The sequence below is a fragment of the Oncorhynchus mykiss genome, chromosome 21, assembly GCF_057628025.1.
Source record: "Oncorhynchus mykiss isolate SJ-2025 chromosome 21, ASM5762802v1, whole genome shotgun sequence".
NCBI lineage: Eukaryota > Metazoa > Chordata > Actinopteri > Salmoniformes > Salmonidae > Oncorhynchus > Oncorhynchus mykiss.
The window spans coordinates 34530012-34549247 of NC_143042.1; the positions used below are offsets into that span (position 1 = coordinate 34530012).

The 19236-nt window shown below is 39.9% G+C and overlaps 1 protein-coding gene across 3 annotated transcripts; it reads right to left on the reverse strand.

Moving 5' to 3' along the window:
• Positions 1-10387: 10387 nt before the first annotated feature.
• LOC110500413 (uncharacterized) lies at positions 10388-15136 on the reverse strand. 3 transcript variants are annotated; one of them, XM_036957832.2, is made up of 10 exons: positions 15027-15136; positions 14312-14456; positions 14028-14109; positions 13731-13834; positions 13555-13638; positions 13089-13150; positions 12880-12954; positions 12348-12402; positions 11764-11952; positions 10388-11653 (listed from the first exon to the last, which is right to left on the reverse strand). In XM_036957832.2, exons 2-10 carry the CDS (start codon positions 14435-14437, stop codon positions 10778-10780), a joined length of 1653 nt encoding a protein of 550 aa, XP_036813727.2. In that variant the 5' UTR covers positions 14438-14456; positions 15027-15136; the 3' UTR covers positions 10388-10777. The 3 variants fall into 3 exon arrangements, with proteins under 3 accessions (XP_036813727.2, XP_090070600.1, XP_036813729.2); XM_090214474.1 differs by lacking the exon at positions 14028-14109 and having other exon boundaries at positions 15027-15078; XM_036957834.2 differs by lacking the exon at positions 14028-14109 and having other exon boundaries at positions 14312-15091.
• Between the last annotated feature and the right edge of the window lie 4100 nt (positions 15137-19236).

Genomic DNA, 19236 nt, shown 5'->3' on the forward strand with positions numbered 1-19236 from the left:
GCACATGTCAATGAAATCAAACTTCTGCAAAGGGTGACAGAAAACACATCTCTCTAAAAGGAAATCATAATTAGTAACAGAAAACGCTTTAGCGTCATTATAGTTTCTAGGAAAGTCTCTGCCGCCCTCTGGTGACAGGTGGAACCATGACAGTAACCCACCTCCTTCTAGGAGCGGCTCTAGCCTCGGAGCCAGGGCAACCACCACGTAGTTGGTTGAAGTCCCGAACAAGTCCCGGGTCCAGGATGTCCCGGGCAGGCACCCACGCTCGCTCCTAAGAGGCCGTAGCCCCACCCAGTCCATCAGGTACTGTAGGTTTCCCAGGACCTGACGAGCCTACAGCAGACGACGGACGGTGTTGGCCAGGTGGCCATAAACAAGTCGAGGGGGCGAAGGGGCAGGTGTGGGGGGGAGAAGGTACTGGTCCTTACCAGCTTGAGACAGTAGACATGGAACGATGGACAGACTCTCATTGACCTGGGGAGCTGGAGACGATAGGTTACCGGGTTAATGCGACTCAGGATCTTAAATAGTACTACGTAGAGCGGGGCGAGCTTCCGAGAGTCCACTTTTTAGGGGAGATCACTGGTGGACAGCTACACCCGTTGAGCTGGTCGAAGGAACCGAAGGGGCCTTTGGTGCCAGTTAGCCTGGTGTTGTTGTTGGACAAAGGAGCGAAGCAAGGAGGATCGCGCTCTGGTCCAGGTGTGGCGACATCATCGACTGAACACCTCTGCTGAGGGCACCCCACTTCGACCTATTGTTTAGGAAACAAGGGGGGTGAAACCGAACTGATACTCAAATGGAGACAGTCTAGTAGCCGAATTCGGCAGTGTGTTATGTGCAAATTCGGCCCAGATGAGGAACTTGCTCCAGTTAGTGGCCTGAGTGGAGACAAAACAGCAGAGTAACTTCTTCAGCTCCTGGTAGACTGTGGGTGGAACCCAGAGGAGAGACTGACCGGTGCCCCCAGTCGCGCGACGAACTGGGTGCCATCGTCCAAGACAGCGTCCTAGGGGAGTCCTTGTAGTCGAAAGACATGCTAATCATGAGATCGGCTTTCTCCTTGGCCGAGGCATGTTGGGTAGGGCGAAGAATGAGAATGAAGGTAGAAACATCAAAAGAGAAAGAAGGTAGATAACATCAAATAGCCAACAATTACAACGTGGGTAACACATTGAATTAGCGCAAACTACTGGAAAATAGTGTGTGAAAACATATGCATGCCCTATTCTTCATTGTGAAAATGTTTATTTTGAATAACCAAATAAAATTACCAGACACAGACTAAACCAAGTCCTGGATTGAAAGTGCTGTCAGTCAATTGAGAAACTCCACCACACTTTATCTGTGTCTGGAAAACTGGCCCAAATGTTCAGTTGGCATTGACCCTGATTGCTTCTCTAACCCTTACTATTTCTCGTAGACATACCAAAGATTGCATTTACAGCAGAACTAGGAGGAGATGGCTATATACAGTACCGCCCTCGGTGAGAGAAACCAACCTCGCATTTAGCAATGTCTTCACAATCGTTGGCGACGCCTTCAATCCTGCATCAGTTAAAGAGTTGGAAGACACTATCGAAGAACTATCAAAGTGGTTGCGAAAAGAGGGGTTGCATCCCAAAGATCTCTCCTATATCCTGAAATGTGCACTCGTTCATGACTCCCCACAAATTTAAAACCATTGGATTGGTCTCATCTCTCCCTGCTACTCCTCTGATACAGGTGTCTTCTGACCTCATCTCTCCCTGCTACTCCTCTGATACAGGTGTCTTCTGACCTCATCTCTCCCTGCTACTCCTCTGATACAGGTGTCCTCTGATCTCATCTCTCCCTGTTTCCCCTCTGATACAGGTGTCTTCTGACCTCATCTCTCTATGCCAGTCCTCTGGTACAGGTGTCTTCGATGCACCAGTGAGACGAGTGTGCTACTTCATCTTCTCATCATTTGCCCAAAGTTAGTCTGTATAGGCGCATGTTGTCTGCATGTTGTCTGCGTGTGATCATCAAACAGAGAATGACAGATCCAACAGCTACAGTAGGGTAATGGAGGTACTCTACATCTAGAACAGACAGGGAAAACCACAGCACACTCAGTGTCTTCATGCTTTATAGAGCATAAGGATAAACCCCATTAAAAAAACGCATAGGCTGTGTCTTAAATGGCACACTTTCCCTATATAGTGCATGAGGAAAAAAATGATTTTAACTCTGTCCAAACCTCGTCTGAGGAATGCTGTTTAATGTTTTAGATATTAAGATTATAACAATTGTATGACATAAAATATGGAATTTAACTCAAAACATGATAGAATAAATCAGAGTCCTAAAGGTGTGTGTGTATAATACTTTACACTACCCATGATGCAGGTCTTTTTAACTAATCTTACAAATAGACATAGGCATTATAGATCTATAGATTGGTCTTTGTCTTGGTTGATCATTTTGGTTGGGTCATTTTTTATATACACTAGACTAAGAGCAACTTGTTTCTCATGGTGGCTGCTGAGTTCCTATTCCACTGTCAAGGCCACAATTATGTGATATTTTATTTCAGAGAGCAAAGATCCTTGGTTTCCAGGTCACTTTGCATGTGTGGTTTGTAATGGTGCTTGAGACTAGCCCTTGATGATGACTCTCAGGTCCATTACATTAGACAGAAGTCATTGGACCAAGCATCTTCTGGACAGGGGAGCTTTGTTAAGATCCCCAACGCTTGGTCTGAACATTATTAACATGCATCACTTGTGGAATGATTTTGGGAGCATGAGGACCTTTTCTTTTATATCAGCGAGAAATCATTTTCCAAAAACAAAATGTTAAATTGATATACAACTTCATACGGTTAGGGTTGTTTCCCACATTGCCATATCTCCATGTTACAGCGTTTGTTTACAGAAGACAGACGGAAGACAGAGGGACCACCTGTGCTAATTAACATGCTCTATCTAGCATGCTCTGAACACCTGTGTGTAACAGAAGAAGGCCACCAGAAACGTGTTGTCACTGAAACATTCTGTCACCTGCAACTGTGATAAAGCAGATTCATTTAAAACAGTATACAGTAAGTGTATATTTTTGTGGAATTATTTTGATGTGACTTAAAAGTAACGGGCTTTATTTTTCTAGAATCGTATTGAAATTAAGAATCTATTCACTTTTAGATGGAGTATTTGGCTGTTTTGGCTGCCAGAGCCAGTCTACCTCTGAAAATAACATATGAGATCCTTGGACCTTAAGGAGTAATGGTAGGCTCCTTAAGAGTACATCTTGGACTAGCCCCAGACTTTAAAGAGCTAGGTATCAAGTCCTGAACATAAAGTAGGAGAGGCTATAAATCGGTATACACTATAAATCATCATGCACAAAGCTCAGTATCTTTGCTGTATCAGCAACTATTGTTCTGGGTACTCATCCTGCTTCATCTTGAGAACTCCCACATAGGTGTGTACATGTTTTTATTTATCAATTTTAAAATGCTTCTGCCGCAGGTGCAGCATGCCTTATTGATTATAGAGGGATGTTTTTGCTGTGACAGATATTTAAAAAGTGCAGATGCAACGCTTGCAGAGTGGTTTACCCGTAACTCTGGCCCCATCCAGAAACAAACTCTAGCCCCTACACTCTAAACACTTCATAGATCTGACATAAATGAGTGAAGGCAAAATACTCTCTAAAACACTGTAAAGGGGTTGCCATGATTTTGACTTACAGGCAGCTCAGTGGCAAGTAAAATTCAGTATTTCATGTTACAGTACACTTACTGTAATATCAATACGGTATCAAAGCAAGTACTTCGGAATTAATTTATGAACGAATGGATGAATGAAATTCATTGAGGGTAGGACAATGGATTGGTGCAAGCAGGTTGGCTGCTGGGTAAAGTGTTTACGCATTACAACATATTAATTCACATTTGGCGTTTTATATCACTTGCACTTCTAGAAGATTCCAAACTGACAGCGACTACAAGGCAAATCACCTAGAGTCAATTGATGCACCGGTACATTAACATAGGTAACATAATAAAAACAATACCCATCAACCCCCCCTCCAACAGCTTAGACTTACAGTGGTTAATAATTACTGCAATGGGGCACAATAACCATGTGGGATCTAAATTGTTACAGCATTCTCACTCACCGGTGCAAAAAATGTAACCTCTTACAAGCAACGCCTCAAAACATGTTAATGAGCCAGAAACAACAATAACATGTACTCACTAGTGGTCAAAAGTTTTTTGGAGCTCCAAATATACAGTATGTTACTGTATTCTGTGGGGTGGAGTAACAGTACCATTCAAAACACAGCAATTCTTTCCCTGTCCAAAACATGTACCCACTATGCACCTTAATTTACAGTATGATGCATTAAAACATTACAGAGTATTTTACTGTTGATAATACCCAGAATTACTCGATGAATGACCTTTTTCCATTACAGTGTAGGCTATGTGGAACTTTGGCCATACCTATCCCACCCTTTCAGATCTACACAGATTCTAGGGGCTAGAGGTTGTTTCTGGATGGAAACTTTGTGTTCTGATTATAAGCAATAGATGAAAACGAGCCCAGTGCAAGAGGTTGGGTTGATGTCAGCTCCCCCACCATGCAAGCCCAATGAGTCTGAGCTTGTTCTCCTCACAGAGTCCACTAGATGGCACTGCCCAGGTTGTCTGCAGGGCAGTGCCATCTGCCCAGGTTGTCTGTTGTCTGCTGTTGTCTGCTGACCTCACAGTTGACTCTCTACCTGCCGGGGAAAGCCAGGTAAATACATTGAAGAATGTTAGTAAATACATTGAAGAATGTATTGACTTACATCAAGACATTGTACAACTTCCAGTTGAAACAAAAATACACCCACTTTGGGGAATGATCTGTACAAAATTAAATGTATGTTGTTTGTGTTTTTTAAGGAAGGATAGGGGCACAGGGACCCCCTGGTAATGTGGGACAACCCAGACCTAAAGGGGAGATAGGAGTCAGGAGGTAAGGAGTCAGGAGGTAAGCAGCAGTCCTTGACCTGTTGGGATAGTTCTTGCTGAGATGCAATCCAAAACATAGACAGTGAGAGAAAGGTGTCGTGTTCTTTCAAATGCAGGGGGCAACTCCAGTGTGATCAGCCATTTACTCTCTGATTTTCAGCAGCTCAAAACCAGACAGGCCAAGCTTGAGAGAGGTCAGACTTTCTCTTTTGAAAAATAGTGTTACACAAATGAATGAATTGTTCAGACCCCTCGACTTTTTCCACATTTTGCTACGGTACAGAGATGTTCGATTGGGTTCAAGGCTGGGCTCTGACTTGTCCCAAAGCCACTCCTGCATTGTCTCGGCTGTGTGCTCAGGGTTGTAGTCCAGTTGGAACGTGAACCTTCTCCCTCAGTCTGAGGTCCTGAGCGTTCTGGAGCAGGTTTTCATCAAGTATCTCTCTGTATTTTGCTCAGTTAATCTTTCCTCCATCCTGACTAGTCTCACAGTCCCTGCTGCTGAAAAACATCCCCACAACATGATGCTGCCACCACCATGCTTCACTGTAGGCATGGTGCCAGGTTTCCTTCAGACGTGACGCTTGGCATTCAGGTCAAAAAGGTCAATCTTGGTTTCATCAGACCAGGGAATCTTGTTTCTCAAGGTCTGAGAGTCCTTTAGGTTCCTTATGGCAAACAAAACCTTTTACTGAGGAGTGGCTTCCGTCTGGCCACTCTACCATAAAGTTCTGATTGGTGGAGTGCTGCAGATATGGTTGTCCTTCTGGCAGGTTCTCTCATCTCCACAGAGGAACTCTGGAGCTTTGTCAGAGTGACCATTGGGTTCCTAATAATCACCTAGCTGACCAAGGCCCTTTTCCCCCCGATTGTTTGGTTCGGCTGGGCGGCTTGATCTCGGAAGAGTCTTGGTGGTTCCAAACATCTACCATTTAACAATGATGGAGGCCACTGTGTTCTTGGGGACCTTCAATGCTGCAGACATTTTTTGGTACCCTTCCCCCAGATCTCTGCCTCGACACAATCCTGTCTCTGAGCTGGAAACATCTGCTTTTCAGGTGCATCACAGGACAATAGGGATGAAACACATATAGTTGATAATATTTAATCCCTTTATATGTAGAATTACAACACATTTGTTGAAAAACCACAGTTAGAAAAATGTATTATTTTGATCCCAAATGATGACACATTTTGTTTTGGGTTTAGAGGAAATAGTGAATGAAGACAGTGAATATGCTGGCAGGTACCCTAGCGGTATGAGCATTGGGCCAGGAACAGAAAAGCTGCTTGTTTGAATACCTAAGCCGACAAGGTGAATACTCTGTTGATGTGCCCTTGACTGAGGCACTTATGATTTTAATGCCTGATGTTACATACACATAACAGTGTCTTTAAACACCGGCTAACATGTCTGTAAACCATCAAAACATAAAATAACATCACTCTCTTCTAGATGAATATCCAATAAACACCATTGCCACCACTTGGTGGCAGATTTTTGTAAATACCAAACTGGAAATCGTCACTCCAAATGGCACGCCTCTGCAGCTTGTCAACACGGCAGTTCTGTTTTTCTGAAATTCAATGCATGCAAAATGCTCATTAAATGTCCAGAGATGCCAGAGTACATTTTCTACAAAACAAATATGCATTTATGGCTAAGTATAGCCACTCTAAAAATTAACGTTGTGTATATGTAACATCATTAAGTGACGCAAATCACACAATTATGATGCTTTATATACAATGACATTGTTTTTATATCATGTAAATGTATGAACACTTACATTCAGAGTCTGGATCTCTTTGTTAACTGCCTATGGGTCCCAATTTGCTTATGCAAAATAGCAAACTGCCCATCCTAACTGTATCTATTCACAAGAGGTTGGTGGCACCTTAATTGGGGATAACGGGCTAATGGTAATGATTGGATCAGAGATAGTGGAATGGTGTCAAATACCTCAAACACGTGATTTCCAGGTGTTTGATGCCATTCCATTTGCTCCGTTCTGGTCAGTATTATGAGCCGTTCTCTCAGCAGCCTCCACTGTATCTAATAGACAGCAATGCAGTTGGGAGTTTTGAATACTGAAACTAGCATTTGCATGATATGCAATGCATTTTCAGACTGGCTGAACAATGTTTGTGAACTAATATTTGCATGGAGTGAGCGCTGTGTGTGTCACGAGGGACTGGGTGTGTGTGATGCGTCTCGGTGAGATGTGTAGGAGTCAGGCGCAGGAGAGCAGGGATTTCTGAGAAGGGTGAGCGATTTTATATATATATATATATATAGTAGTAGAGAGTCCACCAATACAAAAATGGCACAGACGAAAATCCAAAACTAGGCTCTAAGGATCAGAAACTCGTGCCAACACACAGAGGAACAACCACAGTTCCGACACTTACATGTGCCTAAATAGTGAAAACAATAAACAAAGATAATCGAGCGCAAATACACACAAGCTTAATCCCGCACGAACTAAGGCAGGCAACAGGTGCCCTATATACACCCAGAGATAAACGCAAATGAAACCAGGTGTGAAAAGGAACACAGACAAAAGAACCAGAAAAGGAAAAAAGGGATCGGTGGCGGCTTGCAAACCTGCGACGCCGAGCGCCGCCCGAACAGGGAGAGCAGTTACCTTCGGTAGAAGTCGTGACAGTGTGAGGTAAGAATCAGGCGCAGAGAGTTCCACAGGGAAAAGTGCACTTTAATATGGCACCAAAATCCAATGCCCAAAACACAGGTCGCGAAAAATACTGACCAACCCAAAACACAGGGACCACGGTCCGGAGCACGAACACACCCAACGACGTAACACAAAATCAATCCCGCACAAAACAAGGGCGGGTTTACTATTCTTAAATAATGAAGCACAATCAGGGAAACAATTAGACACAGGTGCAACAAATAAGACAAAACAAACAGAAAAAGGTAAAGGGATCGGCGGTGGAGGTCGTGACACTGTGTTTACTCTGGATGGCTGTATTTCATACATTACTCTGGTTCTACTTGGGCAGTATTAATCACTGCTTAATTTTAATGCAAAGAAAACTGGTTCCCTGTTTCTTAAGGGCTAATTTGCTCCAGGGGTGTCACACTACTATGTCTGACCCTGTAAAACAACACATTTCACTGCACCCATCTGGTGTATGTGACAATAAAACATCATTTTTATTTGTTTTACTTTTATGTTATAGAACCCCACCGTGGCGGTGTCATAAGACCCATAAAACCTAGAGGTCAAACAGGGAAATAATTCCAATCGTTTTTCCACCAGTCATTTTTTCTCATGGGGGATTTTAGAAACACTTACAACAAGGGTTGTGTTTCGTGTAGGCTTATCCTGGAGTGACATTTTGATAACCATGTAAATCTCTTTCGGACAAGGTGATTGTTATCAATATATTTGGCTTTATTTAGTCTCAGATTCGAAAATGTTAAATAGCATCAAAGTAGACATGCAACGCTACAAATCCCTGCCAGCTCCTGTACGTCATCTCTAGCTGACACCTTAGCTAACAGGTATTGTGTCAATGTAAAACTTGCTCAAGACAGTTCACAGAATTGTCAGTTGAAAGAAATCTAGTCAATGTATTCATTATTACATTTAGCAACAATATGAAGTTAATACAGAGGCCCAGTGCCTTTCATTAATGGTTGTGAGCTGTGCTGCTTGATCAAACAACAGTATCATGTGACATTTTCTTTGTTAGCAGCTGATTCCCAAGTTTCAAGGGGAAGTTCACCCATTTTTACATGTGGCCTTTATTCACTCTTTCTGTGCTTCTAGTTAATCCCCCCAATAAGTTTTTGTTCATATTTTGTTACAGAGAAAATTGTTTGTCACATTTTGCTGATTCTTCACTTGCCATTAACTCCAATACATTATTAAAATGTGTCTAAAATATGTTATAAAACACTACAAACCAACTCAAATTACATCAGAATCTCTGTCTGGATAATGTCTCTGCACAAACAAAATCACTGTGAATGATGCTATTTATAACAACAAGAAAACATTTGCAAATATTGGATTATGGGACATTATGGGATTCGTTTTTTAAATTGAGTGCAGAGACATTATCCAGACAGAGATTCTGATGTAATATTAGTGGGTTGGAGTGTTTTATAACATTTTAATAATGTATTGTAGTCTATGGCAAGTGATGACTCTGTAACTAAACAAAATATGCAAATAATTTTAAAAACAGTTTGGGGGAACAACTACAAGCACAGAAAGAGTGAAAATAAGGCCACATATAAAAATGGCCGAACTTCCCCTTTAAGTTCAAAACTTTATTGTCCATTCTTGTTAGGAATGGACATTCGTCTTCGGCTTACAGGCATGTGGCTCAAAAACAAACACATTCTCATTCTGAATCCTTGAATACATGATATAGAAATTCATTTGTTTAAACATTGGATTTTGATTACTTTAATTTGCATTTAGGAGTCAACAGTAGTCTCCATGTTTTTCAGTTCCTCCAACTGTTCTCTGTAGCTGTCCGTTTTCATGGTTCCTAGTTCCATCAGAAGGTTACACATGTCTGGCTGTCAGCTGCTGATTGTCTTGGCTAGGGCTGGTGCTTGGATCAGTCTACGCCCTGTGCCTGTTCAGGCTGAATCTGTACCACGATGTCATTCAGTTTGACTTCTCCAGATTCTTCACTGAGAGTTTGAGTCCCAGACAGACACGTCAGCACCAGGGTCTGAGTCAGTCCTTCATTCTACAACTTGTACGTAAGTAGCATCAAAATTCACACAAAACCCCTCGGCTACCTGGGTAGCTCGTAGTGCTGTCTCTTTCCTTTATATACATTTCCATGTGAAACATTACGCAATGTTACAGTGTCATTAGGACGCAGCGAAAAAAACAGACATGTTCAAGATCTCTATGAAAAATGTATAAAATGGAACTATTCAAACAGAGTAATCTTAGGCAGCATGGATATTGTCATTTAGCTTGATGCTTTTATGCAGTGTCTTACAGAACAATTTGTGACTCCAATGGGAATTGAACTCACGACTCTGAAGTCTTACTGACTGAGCCACACAGGACCACATGGAGAATGTGTACACGGTTAATGTGATTCTTTGGGTTCACCTGAGGTCAAGTCCGTCCTTGTGTGTGTTAACAGATGGCCATTCGCAGACACGTCCATTTTCCAGGATACAGGTGCAACACAAACAAGTACCGGATACTAACAGGCTGCTAAATATGAACGTTTTTGAAATATATCTGTTGTTTGTACTTCAACAGGGTTTACCAGTGTGTATTTGGGCCTGGAAAATGCTACCATCAGGCTAAAAGACAGATTGGTGCATTGTACACTTTAAAATAATGAACTGATCTTTATTATTTTACCATGAAGAAACGTTCATGCACAATATTTCAGAAACATTTCAGTAAATATTTTATTAACACAATTCCATACAATCATCATGCACTTTCATCCATTAATAGATTGAAACGGATCATTTTGCAGTTGCTTACTACTTTGATACAATTTGTTTCATGAATATAATACACAGGTCAAATCAATCCCGACAGTTGTGATATAAAATTAATATTTTCAGAAGTAGTGGTGTCTGTGATATAGATTTTGATTCTGTAACATTTAGTTGTCATAACTGAGTTGTACAAGCCATGTCTTAAGGATGAAAGTGAGTTTCTGGCGATCAAAACGGACATCTGCCCATACCGGTCTATTACAGAGAAGTTCAATATTAAAGTATGATTGGATCTGTTGTTTATGCATCCCGTACAATCACTGAGTAGATCAGTCGTCTAAGTAACAGTCCTCTATCTTAGGAATGAACGAGATGACGTCACTCAGTTCGTCCAGGCTCTCCTGTAGCCGTTCAGCTGTCTGTCTGATCGTCTGGATGAACTTCATGGTCTCTGACTTGACCTCAGCCTTTGGTTCTTCACATCCAGGCTCCAGCTCAGTGATGGAGTCTGTGTCCATCACTTCTAACTTGCTGGTATCACCAGACTGTTCATTCGCCTTCGCCTGTCGGATGTTGTGGATCTCTCTGGCGTCCATGGCGATGAAGAAGATATCAACCGCTACAAAAAAAGCGGAAAATATTCCTGTCGCCACCTCTGCCACACGCACTGCCCTGGCAGTTTGGGCTGCCACCTTGCCAATATTGGCCACCCGGAGTAGTCTGAAGAGCTCTATTGTGCCCGCAAGGCCTTTCCCAGCCCTCACCCCAGCACTAGCAGCGGCCTCTACATTGAAACCGGCACTTTTTATCTTAGAAGAGCTACTTTGCATGAGTGTCTCCAAACCCTCAGCAATGTCTTGTAGAGATGTCACCACAGAGTTCATCTTCTCCTGGAACTCCTTGATGATGTTCTTGATGGCTCGGCGGTCGGTGGACTGGTTGACCATGTTGGTGATGTTTGATACTCCGGCTGTGGCTCCACCAGCGACAGCCACCCCAATACCAACCCCGGTGACGATCAGGGAGGCGCCCAGAGTGAAGGGAGCCAGGATAAGCCCCACTATAGAGGTGATTCCTCCAGCTGCTCCAATAACACCTCCCGTCAGACTGCCTATGGTGGTGCCTTTGTGCATACTCTCCAAGCCGTCTGCCAGAGTTCTCAGCTTGTCCAAGGTGGTCTGGAGTTCCTCCACAGTTTTCTCACTCTATAGAAATGAATGAATACATGTATATTAATGAATGAATGGAAATGTAGATTGTTGGATGGATAAACATACATATTGAACAATTGATTGATTGAAATTGCATAGCAAACCTTTTTTGTGATGAAACTGATAATGAAGGGTTTTGCCATGATGTCAGCAGCTGAAGGCCTAATGGTCGGGTCTTGCTTGAAGATGTCACACAGGAGGTCGCGGAGCTCAGATGAGAAGCTCTCTGGGAGAGATGGGTAAGAACCTCCCAATATTTGGCGGATGAGCTTGATTGTGTTCTCTGCAGTGAACTGTGAAGAAAGAACTGTCTATGATCACCCAATATCCTTTAGCTAGGTGGTGGACAGGCAAAATAGAATGCATTCAATATGTGTCGGAATAATTGGATGTTGATTGACCCTTCAAGTCAGAATTTTGCAACCCGAGTTTACATGTTGTGGTATATGATCTTTTAACTTTTCAGCTGAAAAGTGATTATACAGAGCAATCTTACAATCTTAATATTTTTTATAAAATGCAGGTAGTTAGTTTGACTTTGTCAATGTTAGCTATCTTTAGATAGCTGGGTAGATGCTGTTATCTCATTAGTTGAAGAATTATTTCTACTTTAAAACCATTTGACTACACTCAACCTTAACTGGAAAATGCGAAATTACAATGGGCATTTGAATGCAGGATTACTTACTGCACACTGAAGCATACACAACTCATACAGCACGCATCCCAATGACCAAATATCACTGCAAAGATGGAAAATAAATAAATTCTCATGTTATTCTCATTATTTTACACTGCATAACCCTCACACGTATAGTTTCACATTTATAACACCATAATAAAGCCTTCATAGATATGTCATAAACATATCCAGTGTGGGGTGTGTGTGTGTGTGTGTGCGCGCGCGCCATGACAGCTGATCTGTCTTGGTCATTTTATTGGCTTGGCTTACCTAACATACAGTATGGCTTGTGACATCACTTTGACATATTTGACATATTTTATGATACCATATCATAGGCCTTGTGACAGAAGGTTCAAGTTACAGTAAATGATTGATTATCCACCCTCAAATGTTTTGTTAGCTTTAGTGATTTCATTCTCACCTCACTATACCTTCAACATTTTGGGTAATTACTAACTATTTAATCAATATCTTAAAAAAAATAAAAAATAAATCAGGAATATATATTTAAATATGCATGTTAAATATTTTCTACCTTTTGGTGTCATATATTCCACCAGTTAGAATCTCTGGGCCTAAATAACCCACCATTCCATCCTCGTTGGTAGTCCTGATAAAAGAAATTGGAACATGAACACAAAAAAATACTAAAATACTCATTGATGTAATCAAAAATGCTCAACTATTAATGTATTTAACTATTAATATGTGTTGTGTAAATTCATCATGAGCCAAGTAACATACTTTTCATTGACACTTGCAAACGCTCCCAAACGAAGTGTTTCAAATTCTGTGAGGAGTACGCTCTAGTATGGATCATAAAATATCATTGTACAGTTGAGGCGTTAAGCAACAGTTTATGATAACATTCCATTATTTCATTTAGGCACTGACATGAATCATATCAAACGTTTTTGCAATCATCTCTTTTTCTATTGCTGTGAATTCCATGTCAACAATCCCACCCAAATCATTACATGTGGTTGATTGTTTAAGAAGGCTTTACATGTGTAGGCAGTCATTGTTAATACGAAATTGTTCTTAACTGACTTGCCTAGTTAAATGAAGGTTACATTTTAATAAAATAAAATAATAATAACTAGGCTTTACATAAAACCTGACATTTTTTCAACCCTCCTTTTTCTTAAAAAAAAATAATCCAGGCTCTCTTTAAACTAATAGCCTTTGCATGATGTTCTATTAGCTGTACCTGGGGTCTCAGTTCTCTGTGAAGAAGGCCCTGGTCATGTACATGCTTCAGGGCCATGCAGATCTTGACAAACCAGTCCATAATCTGTGAAGGTATCAAAGTGATTATATATTTAGCCTAAAATAAAAAATTTAAACAGTTGTGGTGTGGAATTTTCTAGTTATTACTTCAGCTACCTTCTCAGAGTACTCTTCTGTAGGGTTTGTCATCTGCTCTTGTATCTTCTGTGACAGATTTCCCTTTGCACAATGGTCTGTCACTATATAGTAGCAGTTATCCTCTGTGAAAATGTATTTGTAGTTTGTGTGTGAATTCTACCTGAGAATTCTAATCGTGAAACATATTAATACTGTAGTAGTTCACTTGTTGAAGTTGCTGATACTGTATTACCTTGTAATTCCAATACATTGTCTTTGAAACAAATAAAATACATTTAAATTCAAATGTAACGACAACGATAATGATGTAGTTACCTAGAAATGAGTTTTCGTAGCTTACAATGTGGGGGTGACTAATCTGTCTGAGGCTTTCAACACTGGAGTTCAGGACAGATGTCTGTCAAAACAAATTATACGTGACTTATTGAAAGATATATGCATGTGAATTATGTATTTTATCTTTATGAACACAGTCATTATTGTTGCACCTGCAGAGTTGCCTATAATTGAAAACCAATTATGTATCCTATCCCTCTGTGATCATTCCAAAAAACTCTAAGATGTAATCAATTCAGAAATAACAAATAGTTCTCACATACCTCATTCAGTTTGATCTCTTTTATGACGAACTGGTCACCATGTTTGTCAGTAGCTATGACACCGTTCTCTACCTCCTTCTGGGTAGTGTATCCTTTCTTCTCAAGGACACTCTGTGTTTTCCCCATCTTTAGATTCCACTGGAATCTGTGTCTCACTCATGTCAATTAGCAATGTTCATCTTTTTTTTAAATCAATAAAGTACATTTTAATATACACTGACATCACAAAACATTAGGAACACCTTCCTAATATTGAGTTGCACCCCTTTTGCACTCAGAACAGCCTGAATCCGTCAGGGCATGGACTCTACAAGGTGTCCAAAGTGTTCCACAGGGATGCTGGCCCATGTTGACGCCAATGCTTCCCACAGTTGTGTCAAGTTGGCTGGATGTCCTTTGGGTGGTGGACCATTCTTCATACACACGGGATACTGTTGAGCGTGAAAATACCAGCAGCTTTGCAGTTCTTGACACACTAAAACCGGTGCTCCTAGCACCTACCCCGTTCAAATGCACCATTCACTCTCTGAATGGCACAATTGTCTTAACATGTGATATTAATAAGGGATCATATCTTTCACCTGGATTTACCTGGTCAGTCGATGTCATGGAAAGACCAGGTGTTCCTAATATTTTGTACACTCAGTGTAAAACACATTGGTTTGCAATAATACAACATACCAGTAAGGTGAATATGTTAGTAACACAGGTTTACCTTTGCTTGTCTGTCTTCTGGTTGTGCTGCTGGCTTACTTTACCTACGATTTGATTAGGAGTTCCAGTCTTATATGCAGGACTCCTCCTCTACTTACATGGTTTGATCAAACAAACACACCCATATCCGCATTACATGTTAAGCAATAATGGATGAACTATCAACCGGTGTGTCAGCTGTGAGAGACTATAGGGAAGTTTGGACTAAACCAAAGCATTCAGATCATGTGATTTACAGGAAATCCTACTGTCCTACTGAAGTAATGTTCAAATGATGAAACAAGAGCTGTTTACTCTTGTCAACTTGTTCGTTTTTTCCTGCTTTTAATTGTCCTCTGTACCTGTGTGTCTATTATTATAATATTTTTTTTTTGGGGGGGGGGGGGGTGTAACGGGTAGATCAGCTTTAATATTGCGGGCAGATTCTGGCTTCCATCACTGTAATTGTCTGCATCATTTCCAATCCTCCACATATTTTTGTAGTAAAAATATAAAATATGCAAATGTATTTTTCAAAAACAAGCTGCATATTATGGACAGTACCAAAACAAATTATATAGTATTTCGGGTCTCTTTGAGCAAAATCTGCAGAGCTGGGATGGTTGTATCCCCCATATATATATAGAACATTCTATTGGTTGCGACAATTTTGTATAATAATTTACATTGAAAAGCTCTACATTTTGAATCCAGCGTTGTTTTGTGTATCAGTTCGTAAACCATGTGCCATGGAATTGGTACTTCAAAAAATATCTTCATAACAATTTTGCATTCAATATGGCCCAGCTGTAAATGTTTTGGTCCTTAAATTAAACTGGCATACTTTTTTATTTATCACAATTTTCTTTAGACAATTTTGGTCTTTAATGCATGGCTGACAGACAAATTCCTTAATTTCTCCCCCTTTCACTTGCTGCAATTAGTTGGTTGTAATTTTGAGTAGAGCAGACATTTCCATATATTTTTGTAAGCTGTGTTGGGGTAGGTTCCTTGTTCCTTGTTCCTTGTCAATAATTTTCTTATTGGTGAGCAATCAGACAATATCTTTAAGTAGATCAAAAACCTTAATTAATGCAATTGTAGACAGAAGTTGACAACGGGAACATAGCACACATGTTTTCGGGTAAGTTCTGCAAAATAGGAAAGTTGCTTTAATATGCTTGCAGTCAACCCCTAGTGATGTAACTGCCTACGTCAACACCTTCTACTCATGAAACCAAGCCCATGCATATACAGTTATACAAACTTGCAGGAGAGAACAATAGTTCTGACTTGTCTCTTATCTCTTTCACTCCCCTGCAGGGTTCTGTGTCTACGAATGTCTTTTAGCCTTGAGGCACTTTCTCACAGACACCCTGTTTTGACTGCAATAACTCACACATCTCTCAGACTGTTTCTTATAAGAAGCAGAGACTAGAAAATAACTGTGGAACAATATTAAAACTTATAATGCATATATTGCTAATGTGTAGTCCAGGACCCAATAGATGTCGTGAGGAAGGGGTCTTATAGCCCTTCCCCTTCTATTAATACAACATAAGCATAATCAATTATTATAATACATCAATCATTTGGTGCAGCCCCAATCATGACCCCAAGGTGAACCCCATCATCTGCATGTATGACATAACTCCGCCAGTCCTATGTATGAAATTATTTACAAAGATTATAGCTTTTTTTTAATGAATTAGTATATTTGAGTTGAACCATAATATTTGTTGTAATATTTGTTCTGTCTTTTCTGGTTGATCACACTGAAATTGCAACCAACTTTCTATGGCTTGTTTTAAAAATAATGATATTTTGGAGATTATTTCATTTTCAAATAACAGAAAGTGAGAGATTGTAATCTGAATAAAGGGAAAGGGCCATTTGTGAACATGGGGTGAAACATTGCTGCTAATCTGCTAGAGAACCAGTTCAGAATGAAGTATACATTTTGTATGACTGAAGCCTTTAGTGAGAGGTCTAATACTTGAACATTTGAATAATATTTGCATTACCACTAGTAACTTGGTAACTTAAATAAGATGACCATTTATATTCCAATAATGTTTCTCAGATGGACTGTTGCTTTCCTCCTGGCTCTCCTATCTCCCCTTTAGGTCCAAGGGGTATGTGTGACCCTATCCTTCCTAAAAATACAACAAACATGATAGCTCTCACTAATCTGGGACATTGGGTTATTTACATTTAATAACCTACAGTATATCATTTAATAATGCGTGTTTGGCAATTCTTGATGTACTTTTCTTTCTATTGGAAATTGTGCCATGGCTTGATGTTGGTAAAAATATGATTTGATGTCCCCTACCAGTGTCTTCTTACTCTTCCTTCTTTTCAATATTTGTCACATAGTCAGCAACAACTGAAACATATGCTCAGAGTCAAAGATTTGGTGCATTTACATACTTTTAAACATTTGTATTAACTGATCTTCATAATTTTTACCATCAACAAATGTTAATGTATACTGTTTCATATCAGTCAATGTTTTATGAATATGATTCTATACAATCACCATGCACCTTTATGTACTAATAGACTAAATCTGCTCATTTTGCAGTTGCTTACTATTTTAATGCAATTTGTTTCATGAAAATAATATACAGATCAAATCATCCCGACGGTTATAAAATGAAAGATTTCAGAAGTAGATGTGTCTGTGATACAAATTTTGATCTGTATTACCTGGTATTATCAGAGAAGTTAAAATATTAACTTATGATCGGATCTGTTGTTTATGCATATAGTACAATCACTGAGTAGTTCAGTCGTGCAAGTAACAATCCTCTATCTTAGAAATAAATGAGATGACGTCACTCAGTTAGTCCAGGCTCCCCTGTAGCTGATAATCTGTCTGTTGGATTGACTGGAAAAACATGACTTTGACATATTTCATGTCATTTTATGATACCACATCATAGGCCTTATGACAGAGTTGCAGTAAATGAGGGATGTGTGGGAAATGTTCAATATCTTAAAAAATGTTCAGGAATATATATTTAACATGCATCTTAAATGTTTTCTACCTTTTGTGTCATACATTCCACCAGTCAGAAAGAATCTCTTGGCCTAAACATCCCACCGTTACTTCCTTGTTGGTAGCTTTGATTTAATGAAAAGGAACATAAACTGAAAATACTATACAGATATAGGGAAGGGCAATCAAAACGTGAAAGATTCCAGGTGAGTCCAATGATGTGCATAATGATAGTGAGAGGTGTGCGCAATGATGGGCAGCCTGAGGCCAGAGTGCCAGAGGGGGGGAGTGGGAGCAGGTGTGACACATGCAAGATCTTGACAAAACAGTCCATATTCTGTGAAGGTATCAAAGTAAAGTATACTTTGCCTAACATTAAAACAGTTCTCGGAGTACTCTTCTGTAGGCTTTGTCCTCTGCCTTTGTATATTCTGAGAGAGATTTCCCTTCGCACAATGGTCTGTCACTATATAGTAGCAGTTATCCTCTGTGAAAATGTATTAGTATTTTGTTAGTGAATACTACTTGGGAATACTATTTGTGAAACAAATAAACACTGTAGTAGTTCATTTGTTGAAGTTGCTGATACTGTATTAACTTGTAATTCCAATATACCGTGTCTGAAACAAATGAAAAAAAACATATAGAGACAAATATAAATACAAAGTAAAATGCAGTTACCTAGAAATGAGTTTTTGTAGTTTACAATGTGGGGATGACTAATCTGTCTGAGGGTTTCAACCTCTGAGACAATATCTCCAGCACTGGAGTTCGAGTCAAATTATGTGACTTATTGAAAGATATAGGCATGTTAATGATTTATTTTTATCTTTATGCATACATGTCATAAACATAACCTATTGTAACAGTGTGTGTGTGTGTGTGTGTGTGTGTGTTTCTATGCATATGTGTGTGCCTAGATGTCTGTGAACTAGAGTAGTAGGTGTCTGTAATATAGATTTTTATCTGTGCCACCTAGATATCATAGCTGAGTTATACAAGCAATGGCTTAACGATCAAAGACAGGTTCTGGGTATCATAAAGTAAATCTGCCCATGAAATCAAATCCAATTTTATTGATCACATACACATGGTTAGCAGATGTTAATGGGAGTGTAGTGAATTGTTTGTGCTTCTAGTTCCAACAATGCAGCAATATCTAACAACTAATCTAACAAATTCACAGCAACTACACACAAATGTAAAGGGATGAATAAGAATATGTACA